The sequence below is a fragment of the Aptenodytes forsteri genome, unplaced genomic scaffold, assembly GCF_000699145.1.
Source record: "Aptenodytes forsteri isolate BGI_AS27 unplaced genomic scaffold, ASM69914v1 Scaffold41, whole genome shotgun sequence".
NCBI lineage: Eukaryota > Metazoa > Chordata > Aves > Sphenisciformes > Spheniscidae > Aptenodytes > Aptenodytes forsteri.
The window spans coordinates 3,634,954-3,660,338 of NW_008796211.1; the positions used below are offsets into that span (position 1 = coordinate 3,634,954).

Below are 25,385 nucleotides of genomic sequence, written 5' to 3' on the forward strand. Positions count from 1 at the left end.
TCACACTCCCAAAACAGCTTTGTTTCAGTGTATTTTCCAAATAATGCATTGATGTTGCTGTTTCTTCTAGTACCAGAATATTAAAGAGATTGTTTCAATCACAATATAAAAAGACGGATGCTGGTATGACTGCCAGATGAGGGCCAGTAGTAACATGCTTGTGCATGCACAATATACTGAGTCATCGTCACACATCTTAAATCCAGGCAACAGAGAAGTTGTTCTTTGACTGCCATTAAAAAGTTTATGATTGCTCTTTAGATGTGCTGTTTGCATATAATTAACATTACAAAAGTATGAATGCAACCATTATTTCCAAAGGAAATAACGTGAAGATTTTAGTAGTGTATGTATGAATGAGAAAATTGAAATAAATGTGAGTTGGAAACACCAGATGCACAAAGACTTGAGTAAAAGAAAATTGTCTAGATGAGCGACTTCATTTATTGTTAATGTAACAACAGCATGCATTAGGAATCTGAGAAATGAAACATTTGCAGAGAAACTAAATATCTAATGCTAAGGTGGAGCTCATTCACTGAGACTTTAGCTGTGATTTAACAAAGATTATCATTTCTTTCAGAAGTTTTCTCAGGTTTGACCTGAGCTCCTAATGATTTCAGTTTATTACTGAAACATTTTTGGAAACTATCTTGCTAATAGCAGTGTACTCCATCAACCTCAAAACCACAATTGGACTCAAAGTCTGTGTTAATTTAAATTTTAAACTAATTTTAGAACAATTGGTAGGATGTCTTGAGTAGCTTTATCTAATTAATGTACATTTACAGTTTTTTTGGCAGAGATCATAAAGTCTACAAGTTGTCAGGGACTAAAGCAACAATAAATTTATGTAACTGTTTAATTCCCAGCAGTCCAAACAGTGATCTTCCTGACTGCTTCTCTCAGTTGTGACTCCCTATCCTGGTTTCTTTGAATTTACCAGAGCCTCAGGCTGTGTGCTCAAACAAAATAGCTGGATTTCAAAACAGAAGTTACCAGGCAGAGGGAAGCTGTGCTTCAGTTAGCAATATGGTTGCAACTGGTTTGTGCATCTTAGCTTTGGCTTGAACCTGGACTAGAGGAAAGATGTAAATAGCAATGTAGCTGAGATCTTCAACAGCTCCTCTTTCGTATCATTGATCTGTGGAAATAAAGGTTTGGAAAGCTGAGAGTACAGACAATAACAGGGAAGTTGCAGGGCAGATACAGCATTTCATGAAAGCCATTTGATCCTTCTGGGTCCTCTGAAAGCTTGCAAAGTTAAGTGTTTTGCTGTCATGAGCGGCAGAGAATAAGAAGGAAGCCCTCTGCCATTAAGAAGGTCTTCAGAGCATTGAAATCCACTGGGATCAATACCTGCGCTATCTGTAGCATTAGTTGCTTCTCTGACATGCTGTATGGGAATAGGAGAACTAGGGAGATACAACAGTTACATGGTTTATGGTTTTATAATGTGTACTCGTAAACGTGTTTAATGATTTTACATTTTTCTCTTTTTTTTTTTTAGCTGTTCAGTAGTACTAATTGTCTTACTGCTGCAGCCATATACTGTGGGATGTACTCTGCACTTTTGGAAATATTAACACTCCTTTGCGTACCTTTCCAGAATAAATTATAGACAAGTTATTGAGTGTGTGAATTGTAATTTGTTTTTTAAAAGGGTAGATGTATTCAGATCTTCTAAGAAGAGAAGCATATTCTGAATCTGACTGTCTTTTCAATGAAAGCCCAATGAAAGTTCAGTAAGAGTGAAGGCCTTTCTAGATGACAGCAGCTTATTGGATCAGGCAATAAGTAATATTTCTTGTTTTATTTATAATCTCCCTGTTTTATTATATTATCAACATTTTACTTCGAGATTTCCTGTTAGTTCTTGTAAGTTTTTTTTTTATTAAGCTGTTCTTTCACTTACAAAGATATCTCATTCCTAGGTTAAAAGTACTGACCTGTCCAGAGGCACATGGTATATACTTGAAGGATTAGTGGAAGAGTATTTATTTCCTGATGTAATCACAGAACTTGCTGCTGGTCAAAAGTACTCTACACCTCCCGTGCAACTTCTTCATTCTCTTCTAGAATATGTCCTATTGGTGAGAGATGAAGACTAAAGTATTATCAATATTAAAGCAAGAAATGGAAGTATTATGATCTTTGCTTCTGACATTGTATTTACTGGGTTTTAGTGATATATTCACCCTTCACTTTGTGTTCATCAATGTGTTTGTGTTAAAAAGGGGAGAATTTGATACTTAAGGATTTTTTTAAATTATTATTTATTTACAAGCCGTATGAATGTAGTGCTCTAAATATTGTGGAAGAATTGGCCCAGAATTTTTTTTGTTGCTTTTAGAAACAGCACTTGTGTAACTTTTTTTTAACCTAGTAGGCTGCAGATAGAGAGCTCAGTTGAGAAGAAGGTTTGTTCCAAGCGGTGATGCATTCAGCTGGAATATCACTAGAGAAAGCTCTCCTTTTTTCCTTCCTTTTTTTTGTAAACTCTGAATTTTGCTGCTTGTAGTTATGCATTAAGTTGCATGTTACTTCACTGATTAAATTTGGTCACTTGGGATTGTAAGGAATAAAGAAAATATATAAACTTTTAGTGATTATGGATCTTTGGCCAGTATAGAGCCAATATTATTTTCTCATTTTATTACAGGGAAATACCGATGCAATATTTTATGCTAAACTTCATCACATTTTGTACCTTGTTCTCCAACGTGATCCTCCTTGGAAGTCCCCGTCTATGTTAAAGTATTATTTGGATCTTCTTCAGTGTCCTGTCTGTAAGAAAGGCACATGGTCCTTGATAGAGGTGCTTGTAAGGTAAGAAAGTTTAATGAGGTGTTGGATGCAATAGTTGTTATGTTAATCCAAACTCAGGGATGGGGAAGGTGGGTTGGAATTCTATTGTATCAAAGCCACATTTTGACCAGAACAAGTTAACTGTATGTGAAGGTCTAGAATTGTAACTGAGATTTGGACCTTTCACTTTATGTTTCAGTATGTGTTAGCTCACAGGCAGAGGGATTTTTTTTGGAAAGGAAGAAATGAACATTTTCTTGTCCTCCTTCCTTTTATAAAAATGATTTCTTTTATTTTTTAAGCTTTCCACAAATTATAATTATGTATTATTGCTGTTGTGGTGTGTATGTATGTATGTACGCACACATATATCTGCAGTTACAAAGCAAATTCCAGTCTTATCTTACCAAACATGAAGCTTCATGTTGTATTTTGATTTTAATAATAAACTTTACCTTCTTGTTCAGAAAGTCTGATTATATCCTATACATCTACAAATACAAGACTCAGTACATAAGAGCTGTTTGGGTAGTTAGTCTATGCTTTAGCTTGAGAACTCATTTTTTGTAATTTACATCAATAGTAATAAATTCTTCCATTCATTTGGAGGAGAAATTGTACCTCTTCTTATTACTGTCATAAAATCTTAAGTAACATTTAAAAACTTCGATACAACCGTGATTACAGATATATGAATGTGTATGATTGTAAGCATGTCTGTAGTCTTGGAAGGGCATTGAATCACTGTACTTGAATCACTGTAATTGGACATTTAATAGTTTTTATTAGGAACATGTCACATGGAATGGAAAATAATTTATCTTTTAGATAAAGTATTTTTTTTATCTTTCAGTACTTAATGGCAGAATGTGAATACCCAGCAGTTGTATACCTGGTGGTTCCAGTACTCAAAATTCTAGCCAAAAAAATGTGTTCATCCTTTACTTCAAAATCATCTCCATCGTGTTAGACATTCATTAGACTTGATCACAAACTGTAGTCCTGTCAAATAGTATGTGTGAACTGTTATCTGAAGCAAGGTTTGTGGGATGTTACAGTGTCTATAAAATATTACAAGACTACCTTGTAATTAAAGCATTTTAAAGAAATTCTGTTAAATTCAGTAATTGTATGGTAACTCAAGTAGAGACTGAAAAATTAAATAAGGTTAAATTATTTAGTTTGCACTGTAATACAAAATCTTCATCAACAACACAAAGCCCCAGTCACAAACATGTTAATTTTGGGGGGGAAATACAGGTTTAAAAGCCAGGAATTTAAGTTTTAAAATGAAGAATGTTGCTGGGGAGCAAGGTATTGCCTTGTCAAAATTGTCAAAAGTCAAAGCTGACTTTTTTGCCGATAGATCAGACTATGATTTCTGTCATACAAATGGATTTTTTGGTGTTTATTTTTCAGGTCTTGCCTTTATTGCAAAGCCATTTGTCATGCAGTCCCAGTTTCAGGGAGAGGAGATGAACAGAGGGTAGTTCACAAAACATTATTGAAGTTTTTCTTTGATTTAGTAAAAGCTGAAGTAGATTTTCTGACAAAAAGGTGGGTTTTATAGTATAATACTTTCTTATTACTTTTTCGCAATTTCACATGCATTTCTGTATCTACAGCAGGTTGTATCCTGATTTTTTTATGTCCTTGTTCTACAGAGATGGCAGTTAAGCATTTCCTTTTATATTTCTCAATTCTTTTTTTATTGTAATTTGTATAGGGTTTTTTCTAATCGTGTTTTAAGGCTTCTCACTTTTCCCAGCCTATTATTTTAGTATATTACAAGTTTCAGTAAGCATTTAGTTTTGCTCATAAAGTTGTATTTTTAGCTTTGTTAAGCTTCAGTATTCATTCTTCAAGGTAGACAAGCAGCATTTTGAACATACTGATTTTTTTTTTTTTTTAAATTCAATTAACTGTTATCTTTTGCTAGGGAGACAATTATCTTTCCTTAGTCTATGAAGTATAAAAAAAGTCTTGGTTTTGCTCTGCCTTTATATAGTAAAGGCAGCCTTTACTTTATGTAATATTAGCACAATATTAGAATTCCTTCAGTCTGACTGTAATAGTCATCATTATTTTACTTATTATTCATCAGAAATTGTGTCTGATCTTTCCATACTTAAAAATTGCCAAACCTGTGTGTGTTTTGACAGAAGACAAGGTTTCTGTCTGGTAACTATAGTAATCAAAGTGGCATAAAGATTTAAGTTTTTTCACTTTGTATTTTTTACAGTTTGGTTGAAGGGTCCAATTCACAGCATCAGCAAGTCATGCCACAGACAGTTCTTCTGAAGACCTTTTGGCTGGGAAGCGAAACTTCAGTGCTTTTTACCAAACACATAAATATTCTAGCAGATTGGGTCATACTTTCCCATAGAGAATTGAATAGAAAAAATGATGTGAGTATGAATTTTATACTTTAAAATAATGAAGACCGACATATTTTTTTTAAAGGCGTTCCTTTGTTCATTCCTTTGTGAGGAATTATATGTAAGTATCACAGCTGCTTGTTATAGCTGCCTTTTGTTGTGAAGCATGCTGGTTTTTGCTCCACTAAGGGAAATGAATTGATCCATAAGATTCTCATATTGATCTGTAGAGAAGAAACGAGTCATGAGTAGCTTGTTGGCTACATTCAGATGTTCACATGCCCTTACCAGCAGGTATTACTGTAGTCATTAGGGACACCAGCTTAACACATCCTGTCAAACAATAAGGTGTAACGAAAGAGGTGATTATCTTATTTTACAGTGATTGTATTCAGGGAATGTTGGAAGGAGAAAGCTAACGAAACTAATAGTTTTTTGCTGTTTTCTACAGATAAGCATTATTTTATTTTAATAAATGCCCTAGTTTTCTTCCCAAGTCCTTTAGTTTCATTTGGTATCTTCCCTAGGTCTTTTCATAAAAATGGAATTGAAGGCAACTTAATTGCTGTTCTGTGACCTGCTGACCAGCAGGACATTGACCTGAAAGATACTGAGTGTCCTCTATACCTACCTCTTTCTTTTCAGAAGCTAGAGGCGTTGTAAAACATCTTTGACTTCTAGATTCTCACATAAAATACAAACTTACTGCTGTCTGTGCGTTCTCTTTTAAATTATTGTGAAAGCACAGAATAAATAGGTACTTCATTCACTTTTTCAATACAATAACAGAACAACAATAGAAAATCAAGTATTCCAGAGAAAAAAGCACTTTCAATATAATACCTAGTAGTTCTTCATTATGTTAAGAAACCAGAAAGATTAAACATAATGAGAGCTTCACTCATCTTACCTAGCCAGACCTCCTACCTTTTTTGAGGGCTATCAAAGCAAGACATTCTGAAACAGTGCTGCCTTTTATCCTTGGTCAAGATATTAAAAAAGTGCCTAAAATTAGGCTTCTATACCCATATTTATATTTAAACAACCTACCTTTTCAAAGGTACTGAGCACCAAGCAGGCTTGCATTCAGTTGGTGTCAGTGGCCACTCTGTTTCTTTGGAAAATGAGACTGCTTTCATATGTTTCCTGGTGTTGAATCTGCAGTTTAAGTCTAGGCACCATTTTCTTTTTTCTACTATGCCTTCTTTTGACAAGTTCCAGCACTGTAAGCCATACCTTTTTCATAAACCGTTCTTTGCATAAGCAGAATAATCACTTGTGTCAGATAGATTGTAGTACATATATGAAAAATAAAGAATAAAGCATAACATAAAACAGAGGCCTACCTCTTGTTTAGATTCTGTTTTCTTTATATACATGTATAAGAATTGTACTTCCAGCACAAAACCCAGATGCCTGTTGCCTTCCCACTTTGATCTTACGCACTGTAATGTACAATATCGCTGCAGATACGAATTCTAGCGTTAAAAAGCAGCTAGTTGCCTCATAATATCTGTAGTGTTGTATGTTCTTTCTTACAGCCTTATTCCTTAACTTCATATTTATATATTGCATTTTCTTTCCCTTTGCATTTTTTTGGCAAAAACAAACTCTAAAACAAAATACCATGTTTTTACATTCAAAACTTGTCATTATCATTTTCTGCATTCTCAATTTTGTTATACTAAAACTTGATACACTGATTTTTCCATGTATTCAGAGACTCCATTTAAAATTCCATGACATAGTTGAAAAGGTCATTCAGAAAGCCAGAGGAGCAGATCCTCCCCAGCTATGGAGGCAAAACTGTATTTTCTTTTCTCCTTCTTTTTTAATTATTTTAGAAATGCATAAATAAAACCACAGCATTTCCATGTCATTAAATATAGCATATTGGGTGCAAAATTTTCCTTCCTGTCTTCAGTTTAAGGGTGTGAGTCATTGTTACCAGTTTTGTTTTTTAAAAGCTGTTTGCTTAAGAGGCAACACACTGGCAAGAAAAACGTAAGGCCGTTCAGAAACCTAAATGAAAGCAATGACTTTGGGTATTCGTACAATCTCCATGGGCACAGAAATTAAGTGTTTTATAGCACAGTGTAAAGGGGTGACCATGTTTCCCAGCTTACACAAGCGTGTTAGCTCGTGGGAAGAAACAAACATGCCAATTGTGATACACCAAACTTCCATGCAATTCTCCAGTGAAAATATCTGTAAATAAAACCAGATGAATAATTTAATTCTTTTTTGGGGGCATATCTAACACATTCTTTTCTAAGTAGTAAAAGTGGGCAATTAATATTATTTTTTTAGCTTTTTATAATCAGATTATCCTTTTTTGTGATTCTAAGGGATTGCAACAAATCAGCACTAGTGGAGGGAAGATACCTGTGCTGATTTGTTGCACAATTATGGGGGGTGGGGTGGGGGTGTGTGTGCGCACGCACGCATGTGTGTATGTAAAAAAAGAGCAATCCAGAAACAGGTGTAGTATTCTAAGTGAGAAAATCCATGCTGCAATTCTGCATTACTGGTTTCCTTGGCTTACGTACTCTGCAGGTATTTCACTTTTCAGGCCCATTATAACCTACATCAGAAAAAAAGAAGGAAGTGCATTTGCTTTCTTGTGTTAGGTAGAATTTACTTTATCTTAAAAGTACCAGAATAAAATTAGTGACAAGAAATTGGATGCCCTCACTCATCACTGTGTTAATCTGCTGGGACAACTCGGTGGAATAAAACTGATACACTGTCCTTGTAGTTAAAAATGCACTGCCAAAGAACATAGAAGTTTTTCCATCACTTGAGATCTTCAAATCAATATTGAGTATAATTTTAATTTAAATAACATTTATTATTTAAATAGGTTTGATGCAGAAACTCCTGGTCAAGGTTCCTTGAATCAAAGCTGTTAATTCAGTTTTAGAATCTGCAAAGGAACATTATATTGCTTATAACACTTTGAGTAGCATTGAGCTATTGCATGGCTTTTCACAATGTCACAGATGGTATCAGAAACGCTTTTCATCCCCGATACTACTGGTGTTTTTTTAAAAAAAGCAGTCTTACATAGCCTGACAAAAGGAGTGAAAAAGGCATTCATTCCATTTTTTAGTTGCATCATCTTGCATATTTCTAATTTGTTTTCTTCCATGTTTCAGGTATTGTTACCTGCTATAAATTTGTGTGGTCTAAATTTGTAGAACTAAATGTCCTTCTGGCTATCTGTCACTTCCAGTAGCTTTCTTGGAAGTATGTTTTAGGCACTTTTGGAGTACTGCATAACCCTAAAAACATTTTACACCACGTGAAAAAGAACTCCAAAGAACAACTCTAAAATAACTCTGTAATTCAAAGTAAAAATGTTAAAATTAATTTTCCTATGACTTAAAAGCTTTCCTGTAAGAACTTTTATGTGTACTAAAACACACTGTGAAACTTCTGTCACTGTAGCACTTGACTTGGCAAAGCATTAAATGGAACAGCAATGTAGGAATTGCATTTGCTAAGCTGGCAGACATCAGTTGTGCTGATGTGACCTTTGTATGCTAACAGAGTCAACAGCCTCTTCCCACTTCAGCGCTTTTCTCGGTGAGATAGCTTTGATTCTCAACAATAAGAACAAGGAAGAGAGTTCTGAAGAAAGGTTTAACTGGATCTTACTTAATTTGCTGTGCATGGTGTAGTGGGTTGACCCCTGCTGGCAGATAAGTCCCCACCCAGTCGCTAGCTCACCCACCCCGCAGCAGGATGAGGGAGAGAATCAGAAGGGCAAAAACTAGAAAATTCATGGGTCGAGATAAAAACAGTTTAGTAAGTGAAGCAAAGCTGCACGCACAAGCGAAGCAAAACAAGGAATTCATTCACTCCTTCCCATCAGCAGGCAGGTGTTCAGCCATCTCCAGGAAAGCAGGGCTCCGTCACGTGTAGTGGTCACTTGGCAAGGCAAATGCCATAACCCTGAACATCCCCCCTTCCTCCTCCTTTCCCCAGCTTTTATTGCTGAGCACGACGTTTATATGGCATGGAATAACCCTTTGGTCATTTTGGGTCAGCTGTCTCAGCTGTGTCCCCTCCCAGCTTCTTGCACACCCCCAGCCCACTTGCTGGGGGGGCAGAGTGGGAAAAAGAAAAGGCTTTGGCACTGTGCAAGCACTGCTCAGCAGTAGCTAAAACATCCCTGTGTTACCAACACTGTTCAAGGCACAAATTCAAAACACAGCACAGGCTGCTATGAAGAAAATTAACTCCATCCCAGGCAGACCTGGTACACTTGGGTTTATAAGGAAGAATAATACTGCAGTTCTATTAATAATCTTTTCAGCACGATTTGAAATACTACCTTTTGTAGTAGTACATTATTTTTAGGAATTTTAAAAATACATTATTTATGGGGGAGAGGGAGAATCTTGAATAGTTTGTCCTACAAAAATCATGCTTTTGTTTGCCAGTTTATAAAGAAACAAACTGTTTTAAATCAGATTCAATTTTGATTAAAGATTGAAGCAGTAAATGATAGAACCAAAATCAGTGGTTTCTGAGTATTCTCAATTTTTGTTAATTGAAGGCTCGTGTTCCAATGACCAGTAGTCACACCATTATCTAAATGACAGTGGAAACAAAAACCTCTCATTTAAATGTGTTTTTACTTAATCCAAAACTGCATTTATTAATAAAATAGCAATTCATGTCATTTATATGGGTAACTTGTTATTTCATATCCAGGAGTAAGAGTTGCCATACAATGTTCTGGATACTGCTTTTTTGTATCTACCAAAAAATCAGGTGGCTCCTGTGCATTTACTTTTTCACTGATTAATATACATAGATCACTTACCTTTGTAAGATCTTATTCTGATATTCTAAAAATATTGTTGCTGAAACTGTTTTTATTTGTTGATATTTTTCCCTATACGTTAGTTTGGTAATTAAAAATATCATCTAAACTTAAGAAGAAACATATTTAAACTAGCAGTAGAGTTGTAAAGCAGTAGAAAAGACTTTTCTTTTTAAGATTAGCCTCTGGAGTTTGATAGCAGAAGCTATTTTTGTGCACGACGATGTTTTGTCATACATGGTAGCAATTCCCACATTCAATGGAAATGCTTCTTTTCCTTTTTAATATTGCATGTGTTTTCATTACTATGTTTGTATTGTTTTGTGGTTGAAAATGAAAATGTTTTTAAGATGTTAATATTGGAATATTTTTAGAACAGATGATACTTTCAGTAAATTAGAGCATTTCTCCCTCATTTGTAGCATTGAACCATTTATTTCAAAGTATTAAGGAGAAGCTCTTGGTTTGTACTACCCTTGTTTTACCAAAAGGTCAACCAAGCCTACACCAGTTGGCAGTATCTGGTGTGTCTTTGTCAGTGTGCAGAGATACTCAGCTGAGCAAACGTAGTTGCAACTAGCGTATCGGCCACATTTAATATGCAGCTGTATATCTGACTGCAAAACATTATTAATACTTGAAGTATTAACAGTCATTATTTCAACCTGCTGCCTCAAGGTCAGCTTTCGCTCCCCACTCCTTTCCTTGAAAATATTTTATAGATGAAGTAGTACAAGCTTGTGATTTAGAAACAGGAAAAAGAATGTAAATACTTGTTCTTTACATCTGTATCTACCTCAGATTACCTCTATATGTCCTTGATCCTGTCACTTAACTCTGTTAAAATTGTGCTTATTTGCTGCATTTGTGTAATTTATTTCCTGCAAAGAACTATTGATGGAATTAAATTATTCACCCAGTATTTTGCTTTGGGGTCCAACGATAAGAGGTGTGCATACTTAAGGGAAATTTAAATGCATTTCAGATGTTTTAAATTAGTTCTTCAGTTTCCATTCCTGAATCCTCGGAAGATAGGGAGTAATGTAGCTTTTAAAATATTTAAATTTTAGTTGAAAAAAAATTATTTTCATGTTGTTGACATGCCATATCAATGTTCTCAGGTTTTTTTATTATGAGATCCCACAGTTCATCTACAAGTATTATGATATGCTAAGCAAGGGGCAAACCAAATCAAGTAGAGCTTAACAGAGTAAGAGGAATTTGGGCTGGAAGTGATCTCCAAGATCACATTCTGATTTTCCCTGGCCAGTTCTTAAAAGCCTTCAGTGGTGGAGATTATACTACCTCCCCACACAATGTTTATTTGTTGTTGTGTTTATTCCTTTTCTTTTGAATGACAATTAAGTCTGTTAACTGTAGGGATAGTATTTATGTAGGTTTTCAACAAATGACTTTGTAATCTTTTTATAATAAATCTCATCTGTGTCACAATCTCTGTTGCTCTCATATACATCTGTTTGATTTATTGGTGAAGCTCACACTGTTTCAGTCTTTGGTGCTTTCCAGCTCCTGAGGGAACCCTATTAAATTACTTTAAACCAACTTTGAACATACTTTGTTCTCAAAGGAGTATTAGACAAACCACTGACTGTGGTGTGAGAGCACAACAAAAGACAGAAAAGTTTTGTTTGCTTTAAGTAATTCTTTAAAACCTTAAGCTGACAAATAAGTAAACACATATTCAGTTCAATTTCCCTTTTATCCAAAATTTTCCATTTTGAAATACTCATTCTGTTTCACTAACATGCAATACATCGGCTGGTGCTCTAGTGTAACAGTAATGATTCTCCTGTAGAGCCTTAGGTAGGTGTCTTTGGGCAAATGAATTTCATGTGTTCCTACAGTGGTGCACGTATTCCTCCAATTTGTGTTTTCAAAACTGACATAGAAATACTGAATTTTCTGTGGTTGTACATGTGGTCAGAAGAATAACTTAGTTCAGAATCGTTGCATAAAATATTTCTACGTGGCACAGAAAGGTGTTGAGTATACAGATCTGACTTTCCTTTGCACAGACTAACTCAGACACTAGAAGCAGTGCTTTTCCCAATCAATACTGATGAAGTGAAGTGCTCGTGTGGGTGAACAAATATGTTCATCTACTCATGGTACTTTCTGGATAGCATGTTCAAGTGCTATGTGTATATATATATGGATAGGACAAGGGGAAATGGCCTCAAGTTGTGCCAGGGGAGGTTTAGACTGGGCATTAGGAAAAATTCCTTCACCGAAAGGGTTGTCAAGCACTGGAACAGGCTGCCCAGGGAAGTGGTGGAGTCACCATCCCTGGAGGTATTTAGAAGACGTGTAGATGTGGTGCTTAGGGACGTGGTTCAGTGGTGGACTTGGCAGTGCTAGGTTAATGGTTGGACTTGATGGTCTTAAAGGTCTTTTCCAACCTAAATGACTCTATGATTCTATATTGTCTCGATGCCTCCTGAAGAAAATACGCTTTGGCTTTTTTACCTACACATGACCATTTTGTGCAGGTTCAGGGGAGAAAAAGGTAAGGCTAATACCCATAAGTATGTTCTTTCTAAATTTGCAGCTGCTAGTCTCTTTGGAATTTTTGGTAGCAGAAGAAAGTTTCCTGATCCCACAAACTGGCTGCCAAAGTTTTTTCTGTGCAGGAAACTAACACCTTGCATCCTTTTCCCTTTTGGCACAGACATACACAGTTAGTCACAAAAGGAGCCTTAATGTCATGATGAAATCTTTAGGAAAAGAGAATCCTTACAGGGCAGGGAGAATAAGATCCCTGTAATTGTCAAATTAAACACAAGGTTAACTAGCATAAATGCAGTACTTGAAATCTTACAGTTAAATTAAATTAAACAATTTAAAAAGAAATCACACTTTGTACTTGTAAGCTTTGATCCCATTTTGCATGTTGTTTTAGACAGGATGTTTTCAAATAACTTGTATTTCTCCAGTGCCAAATCTTAATTGATGTGGCATCAGTGGCATATTAATTTTGTTGACCTGGCTGCAACAGTTAGCTTTTGAGCAGAAAAAGAAAAGCCAGTGAAGAAGTGATGTGGCAACTGAGTGGGCTTTTATCTAAAGAAGTTCTCTAGTGTTATTTCTGGTACATTATCAGTGTGAATTTGTTTGTACAGTACAGGTCTATAGATAACTTTTTTTTGTTTGTTTGTTCATTTAGGCTTTCAGATGTGAAATAGCTGGTCTATTAAATGCAATTCTTGGAACTGTAGTGGAATATTGGATCATCTCAAGTTTGCTTATGGACAGAAATGTGTTTCATCAAATAGCTGATGACTTGGCACAGTACCTTGCCATTTCATGTGATGGTGAGTGTTTGAAAGGCCTCTCTAAGTCTTTTAATCAGATACACTAAAGTCCTAACTAAAATCCTCAGTTTACTTTCAAGTCATATTTTACTTTCTGTTGCAGCTGTGCAGTCTTATGGTGTGATGTGTACGTATGCAGGAAACTGTTTTATTGTGTATGTCTGTCTGTCCCAAGCAAAGACCGAGTAGAACAGGCTTTCTTATTAAAATCCCTCTAAATAAATCTCAATAGGTCTTAATGCAAAAGCAAGACTATACAGTGTGAAGAAGAAAAAAAAATCTTTGGAGCTCTCTTGTCAGTTTAGGAAGAGCTTTAAGCATATCATAATAAGCCATAACATCGGAGAGGCAATTGGAGACACCTTAAGGTGAAATTTTTCACTCCACAAACTTGATCTTGTTTGCTAAAGACACTTCATCCATAAGTCCAAAAGCTACGCTGAAGTCTTTGACCCATACAGACTTCAAATGAAACATTTCAGTGTCTCATTGCAAATCCTTAGTCTTAATGGACTTTATTTGGGGGGTGGTGGAAGATTCCAACTAGTCCCATGAAACACTATTGTTCCTCTTCATCAAATATACTAGATAAAGAGAAATGTCACAACTCAAACCATTATCATTTAACATGGAATGTCAGTTGAGGTATCTGTCCTTTTAGCAACTAGGGGACAAGGAAGTCAAAAGACCAAAAAAAAAAAATCTCAAAAAAACTACTGAATTTCCTTAATTTCATTTTCAAACTTAATTCCCACCAAAGCTGCCTTCCACCCCCCTGCCCTTTAGGAAATAGTGGGAAAACTGTAACTCAGCTGTTACACCTGTATGGATATCCTCGTTTCAGTCATTATTTTTTCTAAAGATAGATGTACGTAGGCTTCATTTAAAGTGTTGCTCCCTTCTCCTACCTGGACACTTGAGAAGAATGATCCTGAAAAAATTAAACTAAAATCAGTCTCTAGACAAATAGTTCCACTCCAGTCTTAAAGAAAGCAAATTATGAGAACTGTTAATAGCCTGCCTTAGATCTTAGAAGGGCAAATCAGTTGGAACTTTATAGTATTTAAATCCATGGAGCTTTTAGTATCTACTACTATTGCCACATCTCCAATGGATTTTCTAGTTTTCATATAATAGGGAGAATCTTGGATATGTATTTCTGTAAGGCTTTCGTACTTTCCTGTACACAAATGGAAAATTATACTTTCTATGGCTCTCCTTCACTGAGAGCATTCACAAGAACACCATTCACAGTCTGGTTATAAAGAGTAAAGATTCTTTGACCTATTGGTGATCACTGCCTCTTGGTTCAGTCCAAAGCACGTAAAGCCCAAAAAATGGTTGCAGACTTCTCCTAAATTCTGTCACTCTTAGAGAAGAAAACATGTACTCTCAAAACTTGTGTTTCTGTTTTGATTGAGTCTACAGATCAGTTAATGTATGAGCACTTCTTAGCAGAACAGAATATTCCCTCAATACAGTAAAGACTTTGTTCCTCATGGCACACCTTGCTTTCCACCTGTTTCAGTTGCTATTTTGACAGAATTATTTTGCTAGAATCAAAATACAAATACCACCCTAAGAAAAATCAGTCATTCTGTCTCCTTTTCCAAAAAAAAGAGACGTAGGCCACATGTATGCATGATACATATTGAGATAGATATAGATATATATTCTTCTGCCACTGTCTGTTTTGTTTTTTTTTAAAACAGTATGAACTGTTTACTACATCTGAATGGGGTTGAAATTTGCTTACTATCACTTTTAATGTAGAATTTATGGGTCACCCTGCATTACTTGTAGATTTCTTTGTTCATGTGTTACATATTTATCTAAATTGTGTTTGTATTGTGTCACAGATTTTAAAGGTGATCACTTGCATAAATTCCCAAATAGATAATTTCATTCTCAAAATGAAGGTGTAACTTCTATAAGATTGTATTTAGAACTTTTTTTAAAAAAGTTTCACATAAAAAGTATTGCTTTGCCTTTTAATATCTGTTGACCATTCTCTTAGAAGCTGGTCTCACTATCAGGTGATGGATAAAATCTTTTTTAATATGAGTATTTTTAGTAATTCTCATGGAGAATAGCTTCTGAATCTGCAACAGCAGGAAAAAAAAGTCTGGAAGGGCTATGTTCTAGATAACTCTAGATGTACAGGTTTGTATATTCTCATTTTAAGGCTCTTTTTTTTCCCCCTTTGCTTTTATCCAGATTTTTCGATATGTGAATTAAAAATGTTCATTTGTTCCATACCATCCCTCTGGCTTCAAATGTTTGTCGCAGAAGCCGTTTTTAAAAAAATGTGTTTACAGAGGAATATAACTATTTCTACAGAACCTCTTTCTCTTCAGAAAATAGTAAGTAACTCTTCTACTCCTTAATAACCTATCACACTTAAGTATTTTACAAATAATTGGATTCATGAAAGTCTTGGAAAATACCTTTCTTTTGTGGTCTAAGGTCATGCTCATTGCATGCGTGGTCTTCCACCTGTAGATAGACTCTACTGCATTTAAATTTCTCTTTGCCTGAGGTCTGGGTTCAAAACAATGGTAAGATTTTTCTTGCCAGAGATTTTGTAACACCTGAGTAATCTGTTTACATGCAGTTGACATGAAAAGTCACAATGAAAGCTTTTTAAAATAATCTCTGATGTACATACTTTTCTGCAATGTTACATTTGTAATTAAGGAAAATGCCAAATATAGTGTGATTTTCCTGGGTTATCTTTTCCTTCAGTTTTTTTGAAGAGGTGACAGTCTGTTATTCTACTGGGTCAAGCATTTGTTACATACAAGATTTTACGATTTTGAACCACAGTGTATTCCTGTGAATTTCTCCTCTGTTGTGGTTTAACCTGGCAGGCAGCTAAACACCCCACAGCCGTTTGCTCACTCCCTGCCCCAGGGAGTCAGCGGGATGGGGGAGAGAATCGGGGGAATTGGGGAAAAAAAAAAAAAGAATATACAAAATAAGCGATGCACAATGCAATTGCTCACCACGCTCTCATGGATCCCAGCCAGTCCCCGAGCAGTGGCCACTGCCCCCCAGTCAACTCCCCCCACTTTATATACTGAGCATGACGTCATATGGTATGGAATACCCCTTTGGCCAGTTTGGGTCAGCTGTCCTGGCTGTGCCCCCTCCCAGCTTCTCACTGGCAGGGCATGAGAAGCTGAAAAATCCTTGACTTAGTGTAAGCACTGCTTAGCAACAACTAAAACATCGGTGCGTTATCAACATTGTTCTCATCCTAAATCCAAACCACAGCACTGTACCAGCTACTAGGAAGGAAATTAACTCTATCCCAGCTGAAACCAGGACATCCTCTTAAAAACTTTCTCCTACTTGCAAACCTTTTCCTGCCTTCAAATCACAATTTGTGGTAGTTGGTGAGGAAATACATGATGAAAGCTGTGAAAGAAATTCTCAAAACCATGACTGCTGGCAGGATGCAGGCAAATTCGGGAGATGACACAGTAATGACATGCCCTAACTTAGAGCCTCTAACTAACTCTATACTAACAACTAAACAGAATATGGAATCTGTAACTGTTTCTATATGTCCTAAAATTCTACAGGTAGAGTCAAAGAAAAACAAATTTACACCTTTATACATTTTCCATACGTAAGTTTTCCTGAATTTTGCAAGAGTTTATTGTGAACAGAGGTCATTGTTTATTAATACATCGTGTTTAAACTGAGCTTGAACAAAAGACTGTCAGAATTTTAAAAATAAACCAACTATATATCTAATATTTAACATATGTTGCCAACACATATGCAGCAGCAATTGCTATTTTTAGTATTGCCATGACTACTCATCACTCTGCAACTACTTAAATGTAAATTTTTGTAGTGCTTGAAACAAGTTCTTCTGCTTTTTGTGGCTTTCCTTAGCATTACTGTGCCTCTTTTCTCGTTCCATACAATAAACATTAATTATCATCCAATTTTGCCAGCTCTTCTCATACAGCATCTTATCAGCTAGGCTTTTCTATGGGTGCAAATAGTGCCCTCCTACTCTCTGCTGGTAAATGTACAGCGAAGGTGCAAGTAAGGTGTCCCTCACCCATTGCAAGTTGCCTGCAGAATCTACAGTGATCTGCTAGATACTCAAAGCCTTCTTTAGTATCTTTCTTCAGATATTGAATGAGTCCCCTCACTGGACTTTTTCCTATGCTTTTGCCAAACTGCAAAAACTTATATGACTTTTTAAAATGAGTGGTGTAGGTTGCTTGGAAGCTCTGTATTACTGGAAAGAAGCCAAAATATCTACAACGTCCAAAGCTATCCTAATGATGAGAGAGCACCTAGGAGATAAGTAGCTTATTGCCTTCTCAATGCTCAGAGGCTTAATCCAACCCCTCATCTTAGAAGAGATGAAGGAAGTGAATGAGTATTTCTTTACCAAATTGCTCCCTGGGTTTTGCTCCCTGGGTTGGGAGCAGTAAGCTTGTAAATACTTTCATTAAGTACCTGAGAATCAATTAGCTTTACTTCAGTCTTATGTCCAGCTAAAATGATCAAAATTTTCTCAGCTACCAAAAAACCAAGAGAGAGGTCTAGAATTTCCCACCTTCTGGCTCAGATGCAACCCATTCACTTCTGAGGCCAGCATGAAGAGTGAATTACAAGAATATAAAAAAGATTGCAGAAGACAACTTTAAACACTCTATATATGCAATCATTTAGGGATCATATTTTTAAAAACTTAGATACAGCAAGCTGTGGGTGGTGGATGACTGCGTGAAGTGCAACAAAAGAAAATGACTGCATTTTAATTTACTGTATACAAAGTCATTGAAAATGTTACTTTTGCAACAGGTCTGTTCCTATTCGCCTGCTTTGCGAGAGGTAGGGATTCATGAGACAAGAAAGATACATAAAGCAAAGACAAAGAAAATAGGGCAACGGCAATGCCCTGAGTCTCAAAGGGCATTACAGATGCTAAATGGTGATAAGCAGAACCAAGTCAAAGTGCTGCCTGATCTACCGTAAGTAATATCTATAACATCACCGATTTTATTCTGCTTTGGGGGACAGCTTCAGACCTGACACATTTCTTGAACTTTGTATGACCTGTTTTGTTGTCTACAAATTACTGCAACTGACAGAAAGCTCCATTGTAAACTTGTAACATCTCTGGGCTGGGGTTCCCCCTTTCTCCCCATCCTCCATCTCAGTGTATATGCAAACTGACGTGGTTAAATTTAAAGTGTACGTAGAGAAGTTGAACTGTTCTTAGAATTACCTTTAAAGAAAACTTAATTGCGGGTAATTTAATTTTATTACTGTTTTAAATACGGTTATAATTAAATGACATAGAAATTATGTAATTAAGACATTTCAGAAATGGATAGATCTAAGTATGCTATATAGACACACATTTAAAAGCATTAAGTACATATACATTATCTTAAAATATGAAATAGTGATTTTAGACGTGTCCCCTTTGCTCTCTTTTCAGTGGCTTAATTTTTAATAAGTGCCCTCCATTGGCAAAGAAGCTTAGAGCAAAAGCAGAAGTTGGGGCTTCATACACCAAAGAGAATTGCTACCTTTTGGCTGAAGAGGTACATTTTTACAAGAGAAATACTAAAGGTATTCTATATATCAAATCTATGTTAAGAACTTTGTATGGTTAGAATCGACAGTTTCAGGTTTAAAAATCTTGTCCTGATGAATGCTGAACTAAAATGATGGCTTATGCCCAAGAATTATTTTCTTACGGTTTATGTTTCTTTTTTCTGATGTCTATTTAAAAGGAGGAATTGTATATATGGTGGAATAAAGCTGCCTTCTTCATTCCCCTCCCCCTCCCAGATATTAAATACAGTGTACAGCTTGTATGAGCTCATTCCAGTCTTGCCCGCCTTACTTTGCTAATCCACCTCAACCTGTGCTTGGTAGGATCAACGTCTTCTGATTTGAAAGTATAATTCAGTCTTCATCTCTTTCAGTCCTAGACATTTTGTGAACAAAGACTGCGGAGTATGCTATGTTACATAGCTGTGTTAAGCATATGGACTGTTTTCTTCCAGGCATTCAGCCCAGACTATGAAAGGCATTTGGCTTTTGTCTTAGCTATACTGGAACCCAAGTACCTAAGGAGTAAAACAGCACTGCAGTAATTCATCCAGTTCCTACTTATTACACAAATTTAATAAATCGTACTTTATGTGAGCCTTCACCTGAACAGAATTACTTGCTGGAACTACTTTTTCTCATCTTCATCATCAGAAATTTACCTATATCCCTTAAAACACAACTATATTAATCATGGCACCCAAGAGAAGGCTTAGAAAAAACTGGCAAAAGCAAGTTGGGATTGTTCAAAAAATTAAAAACAGAATTGTATCACAAACACTGAAGGACAAAAAAAAACTCACCCTCTTTTGGGATTTAAGAGAGCTTCAGTAACAGAGCCAGACCATGCATTTTTAAAATTGGTTCCCTTTCTCTTTATTGCTTTTGCAAGTAAAATTGATGTGAATTATTACATGCTGACTTCTGCAAAGAAAAGTGAGCTGAAGGACTAGGGCAAATAAAAAAACCAACCTGCTTTTTTTCTATTCTTCCCCTGCCAAAATTGTTAAGTAGTGTCTTCTGTTGAAAGAATGAGTATGGAGCTGACAGATTTACATAGTGAAGGTATTAATATGACAAAATACACCATGTAAATCTTATCGCAAAGGCTGGGAGATTTAGCCTTGAGATACTTTCATTTCTGAGATGTTTGTTGCATCATCTTTCACCTGGCATCAAGATTTTCCTCTGGCTCTTGTTCAAACCTAATCATTTAGTGAAAGCAAAACAGCATTTAGAATGGGTCTGAAGTTTTTATCATGCAGAAACTAATGGTGTCTTTGCATATAAGCACCAGTTCTCAGTTGCTTGCTGTTCAATTTTTCACACTTACTTCAGCTTTACCTGGTACTACGGCTTGGGGTTTTTTTTCCAGAGGATTTTCTTTTTTTTATTATTATTATTAGGACCCCTTCATTTATTTCTCTCTTTCCTCCCTCCCTTGCTACTGTAGCCAAGTCAGACAGCCTATTGAGAAACAGCAAACCATCTGTTAACGGATTTGAAGTTCTGAATTGTACTTGAGTGTGTAGAGGCACTCGTGCTTAGCCAGAAACATTCATTTGAATTAAGCTATAAATGCTGTGTAAAAAGAACTATACATTTTAACGTAGGTTCATGAATAAATTTAAGGGAGGGCAACTGCACTCTAAAGTTTTATTGCTTCAAAACCCAGTATTTTTGGTGTTCTGTGATCACTTGGTGCTTTTATAGTGTGATTGAAGCTTTAAACCTTGAACTGGGGGGAGATAATTCCTGTGTTAAACCATTTGCAATACAATTTCATTGCTGGATCTCTGGTGGAACAGAAGCTCTGTGGGTTTTTTTTGAATTTTCTTAAAAGATGGTTAAACAGGATAAAGGAAAATCTTACTCATTATTGAATTTTCTGGCATATAGCCAGGTCTCCTAGTTCCAGGCACTTTGATTATTTTCTTTAGTTGCTATCTTGCCTAGTCTAGTGTAATCTATTAATTTTTTATGGTAGGAGAGACAGCCCTGCATAAAGCTTGCATAAGTAACAAAGTGGAGAGATTGATTCAGCTTCTCTCTTTCCCTGGAACAGACATTAATGCTAAAGGTAAGTTATTCATTTTCTCTACAGAGCTAAGAAATTAAGCCAGATAAAGAACTGTATTAATATCTGTTTGGTAATAAAGTTTGTATTTATACTATTAAAACTGTCTTTATTATTTTAAACAACACAAAATGAGGACTTCATGGCAAAAATTGAGGAAAGGTTAATTTATAGCTAAAGTGTGTTTTAACATCACATTTTCTATTGATTTTTAAAAATGCTATTTAATTTTTTCAGATGTTTTTCAATAGAATTTCCTGTTTTGAAATCACAAGCTGCCACTGTAGCCATGATGAATACTAAAAAGTAAAGTGTTTTGCTGTCTAATGAATTACATTATTAACATTTTAGTACTACTTCTGCTGTTTTAAAACTTCCCTTGATTTATAATTCAGACTATGCTGGCTGGACGCCTTTACATGAAGCCTGTAACCATGGCAGCACAGTGTGTGTCCATGAAAATTTGCAACGTTGTCCAGAGGTAGACCTGCTCAGTCAAGTGGACGGGGTGACTCCTTTGCATGATGCACTGTCAAATGGACATGTAGAAATTGGCAAGCTGCTACTTCAGCATGGGGGTGAGTGCATTTATGCTAAACTGGTTTAGGGAAATTATCCACTGTTCCGAGTCCATATGAAGTTCGTGGTGTTTTTCTTAATAGTTGCTTAAAATACAATGTTATTATGAAATATTTATTTTAAAACATTTTTAAGCCAAGCTGTTTTGGTCACAATAAAAATAATACTGTTTTCACACTTATCTTGATCAGCTGAATATGAAATTAACCAGGATTTTCACATTTTTTTCCAATATGGTAATGTTTTTATTCTGCATTTTACACCATATGCATTGTAACTATATTCTCCAAACTCATTAATGAAGATAAAGATTACCTAGTCACCAGGCAAAGCTAAGGATTTTCTTTTGTTTTGATCTATTTTTACCACGATGCAAAAATAGATCAGTAAATCTCTATATAATCATGTATTTCAACATAAATTTGTTCAGCATTTATGAAAATTAATGTGATGGTCTTTGAAGAACACAATTAGCTTGGTAATTAGTTTAAGAAAGGAATCTATATTGTAATTGTGATAACTGCTGTTTAGGGATAATAGTGGGAGGGATGCCTTAGTTTCTAAAAAAAGATACATTGCCCCTTAGGCAGACAGATGATAAATGTTTTGAACAGTATTTTTTGTTCAGTGACAGGGAACTTGTGTCTTGTCTTGAAATATACTGTATCAATATAATTAACTTAGCGTGTTTTTTTAAAAAACAACTGCAAAGAATGGTCTTGGGTATCAACTCTTCCTTCTTTTAATTCATTTACTAAAATGAGTATTTGCGATATCCTTACCATTGACCTACTGTGTCAGTTTAATTTCTGTGCATTATATGCTGAGTCCAAATTTTTTCAATAAAAATCATTCTGCTTATAGCCATGAGGCAGAAGAATGCACTGTATTTAGATGGCCTATTACTTAATTAACGTAGAGAAACAAAATTTTATTTCATTCTTGGCATAAGACCCTCTGTATTTACAGTCTTCTCCTGCCCCCTAAAGGCTATTTCTGAGTCTGTTGTGCAAGCACCAGCTTATAATCAATACATTCCCCTGCAGTTCTACCTCTGTGTTTGCTGAGCTTCAGTTCTGTGGCTCCCAGGTGTTTTATATATCTACTGAACCATGTATCTGACATGCCAAGCCAATACCTGGGCTCAGTTCAATCGGTCTAAGTGATGCAATAGCCAATATTATAGTAAGCCCAGCTCCTCAATTGGAAATGGCACTGCACTGACAGATGTGCATTTTTCCTAGGCTATTGTGAAGAATAGGTAGTGGATGATCCTGTTGTCCTAGGGGAAGAGCTCTACTTGCACTTGCATTCATCAAGGTTTTCTGGCAACTATAAGGCTGCGTGTACCCTTATCTTTGCCTTTGTCATCCTCTGGGTTTTGGCCTGTCAAATAGCTGACAAGGCTATGGTAGAAAGCATGTTACCCATTCAGTGTGTGGATTTACTCAGCTCAATAATTTATAACACATCTCTGCAAAAACTTTTTTCACTTTCTTTCTCTAAAAAACCTTCAGACAAAATTTAATTATATTGCATAATCAGTGGTGGAGTAAAGCAATACAGCTTTAATCACGGCAAAGTTAAAACCTCTAGTATGGATATGTAATGCGGTGAATTACCTTTTGTAATTAAAATATATTTCTGAAAATGTATTCAAGTTAAAATTGCGTCATTACTTTAGTATAGTAGCCCAAATTTACGTAAGAAGATTCCTGATGCTTTCATCTTTGAAAAACACCACCTGCAGTGTGTTAACTGCCTTCATTTTTTTCTTACTGATACAACCTTTCATAAACTTATCAAGACATCTGTAAACTATTTAAATATTAATAGCTCCATTGTACTAATAAACAGGAAATACCAAAAGATTGTAGTATAATCGGAACAAGTAAAACATGTCCCAATTACTTACTTTAAATCTATTTATTAGAGAAATTAATTTTTGCATTTCAGAAATCTGTTAAGACCAAATTTTGAAACTCGGTTGTTAGGGGAGATTAGGATTCCTACCTCAATAGTTTACCTTGCTGCCTAGCCTAGGAAAAGGTTGACCACACCATCCATAGTAACATGCTATTAATTTGGAGTCAGTGTCAGCAAATAACCTGGTCTATAAAATACTTAATGGAATTTTACAACAGTAATAACATTACATTTTTACATACTCTTATGTATTGTTACTTGAAATTTTAGGATAAGCAACATTTGCATTTCTTTCTATTTCTATACGATAACCCTTGGCTTTTAACCTAGCAAAACCAGGAAGAAAATGAAGAAAGTACCATAAAGAAACTGTTAAAAAGGGTCTCTCCACATGTTCTAGATTGTATTGCAAATGTGTAACTCATCAGTTACATCAACATAACTTAGTACGAAAAGGAATTTAAACAGACTCCTAGCTCCTGGCAAAAACCAAACCAAAATCTTGTTCAGCTGCCAAGTCGAATGTGCTGTTACTATTAATGTTTATATTTTCCCTGCAGGACCAGTCCTTCTACAGCAGAGGGACTCCAATGGAAAATTGCCACTGGATTATGTTGAGTCCGTACCAGTGAAGCAAGAACTTTTGAATGTTGTTCATCCAGAAGAGAACATTGAAAGCTTCTGTGAACGCACAGAACAAGATTTTTGCAGTCAGCAGAGAGAACTGTGGTTGATTTTATTTAATAAGATGCTGCTGAATTTTTGTTCAGTTTATAATCTGTCTTCACCCTTTACTTTAACTCTCAGAGAGGTAGCTTGTTCAAATGTACTTCAAGCAATGGATCGTGATAACTGTAAGATGAAAAATACATTTTCTGCAGATTGGTTAGTAGATACATATTTTAGAGAGCTAGAAACTTTTCAAAACCTACCACAGTTTCTTCAAGAAATATCTGCAAACATGTTTTTTTTCCCTGGAGAACAGATGAAGGCTTTATTAGCAACTCTGGAAACTATGGTAGAGGCATATAAGCTCTTTACTTAAATCTTTTTAACAGTTAGCTTCCAAACAAGTCACATTGATTGAATCTTGACTGTTAACCCTTGGTACTGGGCTAACGTTTTTTCCGGCAACTAAAGAAGTACAAATTTTACAGCCCTACACGAGCCTTACATGTTAGTATCTGCCAAGTTGTTAAGACTTTCCTCTACCACAACCTGGAAGTCAGATGCATTGATTCAGTGCACTTTTTAGGCAAAATTTTTCCAATACCAATGCCTTCTAGTTGTCTGACGGATCTGGATGCGTGTGACCACCTCAGGAGGGTGCTGTATCATTCGCACTAAGTTAAACTTTCTATTTTCTGTCCTGGAAATCTTTGTTACCCATCTCATGCTATAGTTCACTTTGGTTTCCAGAGGTAGTGACTTTAAAGTTAAACCGAGTTGAAACACTACAACAAGGAGTTTCTCCTTGAGAAAGTCTTGTGCCTACATATTTTAATATCCTTTAATAAAACTGATATTAAACAAAAACATATGGAAAAGCAAATTCCTTCTATCCATTTTTGTCTTATTTATCCTTGTCTTGTAAAAATTAAAATTACGTTGTGTAAATTAATTACATCTTGTAAAATTCAAAACAGAAGGTAGTATATCTGTGTTTACAGAATCAGTGTACTGGCATTTCCCATGGCTTTGTTAGTTTGCTAGAAACAGTCACACAAAGCCGTGTGGAAATCTTCTCCCTCGTTAGCACCGCGGCGCTCATGGTCACATTCGTTTGTGCAGTGACTGACTTGAGGAGACTGGCCCCGATACTTGGGTGATTTGCAAAACTCCAGTGGGTACCACTG

General features: G+C 35.7%; 1 protein-coding gene across 1 annotated transcript in view; it reads left to right on the plus strand.

Moving 5' to 3' along the window:
* SLF1 (SMC5-SMC6 complex localization factor 1) overlaps positions 1-25,033 on the plus strand; it is a 40,068-nt gene extending 15,035 nt beyond the window's left edge. Inside the window, 11 exon segments of the mRNA XM_019474380.1 lie at positions 1,935-2,093; positions 2,663-2,829; positions 4,228-4,365; positions 5,051-5,216; positions 13,205-13,352; positions 15,570-15,715; positions 18,186-18,355; positions 18,829-18,962; positions 20,935-21,027; positions 21,420-21,602; positions 24,090-25,033. Of these exon segments, the coding sequence (XP_019329925.1) occupies positions 1,935-2,093; positions 2,663-2,829; positions 4,228-4,365; positions 5,051-5,216; positions 13,205-13,352; positions 15,570-15,715; positions 18,186-18,355; positions 18,829-18,962; positions 20,935-21,027; positions 21,420-21,602; positions 24,090-24,574 (1,989 nt within the window). The 3' untranslated portion in view covers positions 24,575-25,033.
* Positions 25,034-25,385: the final 352 nt, after the last annotated feature.